Source organism: Camellia sinensis, unplaced genomic scaffold (assembly GCF_055761805.1).
Source record: "Camellia sinensis isolate YWXY unplaced genomic scaffold, ASM5576180v1 Unanchor12, whole genome shotgun sequence".
Taxonomy (NCBI): Eukaryota; Viridiplantae; Streptophyta; class Magnoliopsida; order Ericales; family Theaceae; genus Camellia; species Camellia sinensis.
The window spans coordinates 2,515,644-2,522,182 of record NW_028128998.1 but is presented as its reverse complement, the minus strand read 5'-3'; the positions used below and the strand labels follow the sequence as shown (position 1 = coordinate 2,522,182).

Sequence of the window (6,539 nt, the reverse complement as noted above, 5' to 3'; positions counted from 1 at the left end):
GGGATGTTATCTGCGCCTATTAAATTCCTTGAGGTCTCATTAGAAGGATATTTGATCAATACTCGTTCTATTAAGAATTCTTGGTTTTTCACGAGATGAATCTCATCACAAAAGAATAATCCGTATATGCTTACGTAACTAAGTGCTAATGTGAAGTGGAATTGAATTGTTTGTGTGGTAGAACATATATGGAATTGTTGTAGTCAAACTTGTGAGGCAAGTTGCGAGCACATTTGGAATTATGTGCTAAATTGTTTTTCTTGTTCCTTAAGTAGGATGTTAGGAAGGGGTCAAACCCGTGGTGGTAGAGGTGGAAGGTGTGGTAGAGCTCGCAGGGGGGTGCATAATATGGCCAAGCAAGTGGGGCAAGCAGAAATTCCAAAGGAAATGGGTCAAGCCACAATGGGGAACCCTAGCCTGAGAAATGGCAGGGGCCTTGAGGGTATCGATGAGTATACTGAGGGTAGAGAATCAAGCTAGAGAGAATGTCGTAGAGATGAGGGCGAGCTTTCTCACTAGGGAGTTTTTGCGGGCCAAGCCGGATGAGTTCCATGGTGGCCCCGAGCCTAAGAAAGCAGATAAGTGGCTCGAACAGACAGTGAAGACATTTGAGATGCTTCACATCGAAGGCAGTGAGCTTAGAGTGACTCTTGTGAGTTACTACCTCAAAGGGAATGCAGGCCAATGGTGGAAATAGGCCAATGGCCGAATAGAACCAACATGGGAAGCATTTGTGGTGGTTTTCCAAGACAAGTACCTACCTCCCACTGCTAGGGAGAGGTTGAGGCAAGAATTTCAGGACCTTAAGCAACTCAATATTTCCGTGGCCAAGTTTGAAGCAGCCTTCTCTAGTTTGTCCCGGTTTGCACCGGAGTTAGTGGCAATGGAAAAGCGTCGTTGCATTGAGTTTGAGAAGAAACTAAGAACAAAAATCTTGTTCAAGGTTGCCGGGAACATGATCCGGAATTATGATCGACTTGTGGAAGCGATGGCACACGTAGAGATTACCGTAGAGGCCAAGGAGGAGAGAATTCGAGGGTCAAGGTCGAGGGGTCAAGGGTCACAAGGGGACTATAGGCCAAACAAAAAGAGAAAGAACACATTTTCATCCTAGTCCCAACCGCAGCAGTCTAGATCCACCTTTCCCTTGCCTAGTGCAGGCCCGGGGAAGAGTGCGCAAAGTGGTTTTTCTTGTTTCAAGTGTGGCCAACTAGGTCACAAGGCCTTTGCATGTCCACAGAAGGGAGGAGGGCAACAGATGTTGCCACCACCACCACCTAACCGATGTTAAAGTCAATCTCAAAGTAGGGGGTAGGGGCCTACTTGATATCAGTGCAGTCAGCCAGGGCACATAAAGAGAGCTTGCCCGCAGTTGGGAGGTGCATCTGGCATCAGGGTCGAGGCTGACTCAGAGCCACTAACAGGATCACTCAGTCCAGACTTTGCGAGCTAATCAGGGAGCCGCTTCGGCTTAGTCAGTGCAGCAGGCCTATGCTCCGAGAAATAAGTAGGTTGACTAGAGGCCACAGGAGCGCGTATATGCTGTTACCGCACCAGAGCAATTGCTAGGATCCTCGGTTGTGAGAGGTATTTTTGTTGTGTGTAATTCTTTGGCTAATGTGTTGAAAGATACGAGTGCGTCTCATTCATTCATATCTACTGCATTTGCGTCTGTATTGGGATTAGAGGTGGCACGGTTAGCATCTCCGCTCAGAGTAGAGTCACCAGTTGGGGGTACAGTTGCCTTAGATGGGAGGTGTCATGGTTGTGAGATAGAGGTTACCAGGCGTCGACTCCCGTTTGCTTTTGTGTTGCTAGACATGTTGAGTTTTGATGTTATTCTAGTTATGGATTATTTATCTTCATATCAAGCAGTGACTGATTGTTTTTGCCAGAGGGTCACAGTGTGCACCTCAAGTGGTGATTGTTTTTACTTTCTGGGGGATAGGGTTGATAAGGTCTTGTCGCCAGTTTTTGACCCTCATAGTAGAAACGAGCTTAGTGGCCTTCTTGCTACTCTCTTGGATAGTGAGAGTGATGAGACTCGTGTTGAGTTGCCAAGGGTAGTTTGTGAATACCCGGACGAATTTCCCGAGGATCTTACTAGTTTGCCACCCCACCAGGAGATTGAGTGAGTGCCTAGAACGACACCAATTTCTATGGCGCCTTATAGATTTGCATCTGTGGAGTTGCATGAGTTGAAGATTCAACTCCAAGAGCTTTTAGACAAGGGTTTCATTCGCCCTAGTACATCGCCTTGGGGAGCGTCGGCTTTCTTTGCGAAGAAGAAGGATGGGTCGTTGCGGTTGTGTATTGATTACCGTAAACTGAACCGGTTTACCGTTAAGAACAAGTATCCTTTACCCAGAATAGATGATTTGTTTGACCAACTTAAAGGGTCTTGTTGCTTTTCAAAGATAGATTTGAGGTCAAGATTCCATCAGTTGAGGGTTCGGGAGGAGGACATCCAGAAAATGGTCTTTCGTACGCGTTATAACCACTATGAATTCCTTGTAATACCTTTTGGGTTGACTAATGCACCGGCTTCCTTTATGGATTTGATGAACCGAATTTTTAGAGAATACTTGGATCATTTTGTGGTTGTCTTTGTGGGCAACATCTTAATTTATTCAACTTCCGAGGAAGAGCATGAGACTCATTTGAGGGTAGTACTTGACTTGCTTAAAGAGCACCAGTTGTATGCCAAATTTGAGAAATGCGAGTTTTGGCTCACTGAAGTGAAGTTTTTGGGTCATGTAGTGTCAAGAGAGGAAGTATCTGTATATTCTTCAAAAATAGACGCCATGCAGGATTGGGAACAACCCAAAAATATTTTTGAGATTCGGAGTTTCTTGGGATTGGTAGGGTATTATCGATGTTTTGTAAGGGACTTTTCTAGACTAGCCGCGCCTTTGACTAGATTGACTAGAAAAGGGGTCAAGTTTGTGTGGAGTGAGGCTTGTGAAAAGTCTTTCCAACAGCTTAAGGCTAGACTGACTACCGCACCGATGTTGATAATTTCGAAAAGAGGTTTGGGTTACACTGTGTATTGTGATGCGTCTCGGGATGGGCTTGGTTGTGTCTTGATGCAACGGGGAAAGGTTGTAGCTTACGGTTCATGACAATTGAAAACTCATGAGAAGAATTACCCCACCCACGACTTGAAGTTAGCAGTAGTAGTGTTTGCCTTGAAATTTTGGAAGCTTTATTTGTATGGTGAGAATTTTGAGGTTTTCTCCGATCATAAGTATAGCGACCCCGGTCTTTTCCCATTTAATTATTGTATCCGGACTGTTCCGTAGATTCTGTCATTGTAAAATGGTTGTTGTTGTTATTCCTTATTTTCTCATTTGGAATTATAGGATGTGTTGGGCAGGTTTGTTTCAGGTTGGTTGGGTTTAGAAACTAAGAGTTGCTGTCCAGGTTTTTGGTTCTTCGCTCGAGCGAGGAGTTGTTCGCTCGAGCGAGAGGTAGTGTTTGATTTGGACCTGTAGCTGTGCATTCTTGGCTCGAGCGAGCTTTTCTTCGCTCGAGCGAGTTAGTTCAACCTTCGCTCGAGCTATAGTTCCTTCGCTCGAGCGTGTGTCTGGGTTCAGACCTGAGGGTTTGAGTTCTTCGCTCGACCGAGCTTTCTTTCGCTCGAGCGAGCTTTTGAGTTGTTGGCTCGAGCAAGGCTTCCTTGGCTCGAGCGTAGTTTCTCTGTGTCTGGTCGCTCGAGCGACCAAGTCTTCGCTCGAGCGAGCCTTTCCAGTTTAAATACACAGCAGCGGGATTTGATCAGTCTTTTTCATATTCATTTGATTCAAAACCCCAGGTTCGACCTCTCTCTCTCCCTACTCACCTTCTCTCTTAGGTTTGATCTGTTTAGAGAGTGTTTCAACCCTAGTTGCTTTATTAAAAAGATAGAGGGAGTCGAGGGCTTCCATTTAATCTGAACTTTTGGCAATTTGGAGCACTTTTGTATTTGGGCATTCATCTCCATCTTCTCCATTCGGGTTACTCTCTTCGAGGTAGGGATTTCCTACTCCATTTTATAGGTTTTGTCCTAAGTTTTGGTATTTTAACATGTTGGGGATACTTTGGTGAATTTTGGGAAAAACCCTAGTTGTATTATTGAATTTATTTGTATAAGTAATTCATGGAATTGGGAAAAGAGGGTTAAATTCATGGAATTCATTGATTAAATGGTGTAATTGGATAATTGGTATCATTTGTCTATGGAATTGTTGACATAGTTATTTTCAGTTTAGAAATAACTGTTTTGGGCTATCGGTTGAGGATAGTCGTGATTGTTGTAGATATTGCATGTGGATTAGGAATAACTGAACTTATCACATTGGTTAAGTCATTAGTTTTGACTATGGCATTGATACAGAAAATACGTGTAATGATTGAGCATTGCATTTGCATACATTGTTTTGTGTGTGGGAGGAGATAGGGGATGTACTCCACGGTTTAGGGGAAGATAGGGGATGGACCTCTAAACCGGATTTTTGTTTGGGAGGAGATAGGGGATGGACTCCATTAGCATCACTTTTATGTGTGCTTATTTATAGAAGTGTTTTATTGATACATCACTAAAATGTGTATCAATCTGGAAGTATGAAGTGTTTGATTTGAGCTTGAGTCTCATTTGTTGTTAATATTGGAAGATTGTGAATATGATATAGGTGATTTCACTGTTATAAGTTTGGCCAGGTTCTGAGCCATGTTGATAAAACTGGAAAGTAAAACGTATCTTTGGCAATAATGTCATGAGTCTGTAAAATGTTGTAATTGATTATTTTGGTTAAACATCTGTTAAATGCTACTGCTTTATTCATTGCTTATATGTGGTTTAGTATATTTCTACTGGGCTGTGGCTCACCCTTTATGGGAACATCATTTTCAGGTTCAGGTGATAAACTACCTCCAAGGAATTAGCTTGGGAGGGTTTGGCTTCTGGATTGAAGAAGACTACTTTTAGATAACTGTCTTAAATTATAAGTACATGTAAACATTCAAGCCTAGGGCTTTTATTGTATTGAGTTAGAACTCATATTTTTGGTATCCAAGTGTTGGCTTGGAAAGATGTAAGCCTGTAGGGCATTTTATTCGATGATATATGTTATGCTTTATTTTGTAATACTCTGATGAATGAATTAATAGATTATCTTCTTTAAATAATGAATGTCAATGATATATATAATGGGTTAATTTTTAGGGCGTTACAACTTGGTATCAGAGCGTACCGGGTTTGAATACTTTGGGTACGTGGGAAGTGATTAGTATCACATTGGGTTCATCTCGTTTGATAGAGACTTAGTGTAATGTTATACGCTTATGTGATAACATGTTTATGTGATTATGTGGGTATGGAATGTAGTTTCTAGGATGTTGATTGGACCCTTGAGTTTCTAGTAGTCTTGTTGGAAAGGCACTTGATCACTGCTGCTTCCAACCGGAACTATAGTAACCCTTTGGGACTATCATTATCCGGGAATGAAATTCGTAGGTGCTTATGTGATTATGTGCTTACGTGGAATGAATTATTGTTGTCCATTGCATTAGGACGTGAGTGTTTAGCTTCGGCACATTTATTAATGTGCTAATGTCTTTGTTTCCTTTATTAGGATGTCAGGACGAGGACGAGGACGCGGTAGGCGTGGTAGGCCGGGTAGGCAGGAGGTGCCTGTGCCAGAAGAGATTCCGGCAGTTCAGGAGGGAATTGGCCAGGCCAATGTGGCCGAGCCAGTAGGCCAGCAGGCTATGGGCGCTCTAGCCCGAGAGATAGCAGGGGCATTCAGGGAGTCAGTAGGCATTCTTAGAGCTGAGAATCAAGCTCAGGCTGGTATTGCGGATGCAGGACCTTCCTTTCTGAAGAGGGAGTTCTTCCGGTCTAATCCGGATGAATTTGTGGGTGATCCTAAAGAGCCACTTAAGGCAGATGAATGGCTCGAACAGACAACGAAGACGTTTGAGATGCTTGGCATCGAAGACGAGGGATTGAAAGTGACCTTGGCATCTTTCCAGTTGAAGGGGGATGCAGGTCAGTGGTGGAAGTTTACTAAGGGGCGTATAGGAGGTACATGGGAGGCTTTTGTGAATGCTTTCCAGGAGAAGTTCTTATCTCCAGCAGTCAGGGAGAAGCTGCGAGACCAGTTTTGTCAGCTTAAGCAGGCGAGTTCTTCAGTGGCCGAATTTGAGGCTGCATTTACTAGTCTGTCCAGGTTTGCACCTGAGTTGGTGGCGTCTGAGGAACGCCGTTGTATTGAGTTTGAGAAGAAGTTGAGGCGTGGCCTCAAGCTGAGAGTTGGGGGAACTATGATTCGGGAGTATGGGCGTATGGTTGATGCTGCAGCCCACATGGAAATAATGATGCAGGAGGAGGAGGAAGGGCAGAAGGGCTCTAAGAGGAGTCAGGATGGTCAGAATGATGGTAGGAGACAGAAGGGTTTTAATCCCCAGCAGTCTCAGGGTAGCTTTTCTCGATCGACTTTTCCTGTACCGAGTGTTAGTTCGGGGAAAGGCAGCCAGGGAGACATTACCTGTTTCAAGTG

General features: G+C 43.8%; 1 protein-coding gene across 1 annotated transcript; it reads left to right on the top strand.

The window, feature by feature from the left end:
* Window positions 1–496: 496 nt before the first annotated feature.
* Window positions 497–1,114, top strand: LOC145814702 (uncharacterized). Its single transcript, XM_082911707.1, has 2 exons — window positions 497–652; window positions 698–1,114. The coding sequence occupies exons 1-2, from the start codon at window positions 497–499 to the stop codon at window positions 1,112–1,114; spliced, it is 573 nt and encodes a 190-aa protein (XP_082767833.1).
* The last annotated feature ends 5,425 nt before the right edge of the window (window positions 1,115–6,539 follow it).

What these genes read in the sequence shown, in the direction of transcription:
- LOC145814702 (XM_082911707.1), top strand. Translation starts at nt 497, where the DNA reads ATGAGGGCGAGCTTTCTCACTAGGGAGTTTTTGCGGGCCAAGCCGGAT. An exon ending in GTGAGCTTAGAGTGACTCTT is followed by an intron (nt 653 to 697) that starts GTGAGTTACTAC and finishes TGGTGGAAATAG; the next exon opens with GCCAATGGCCGAATAGAACC.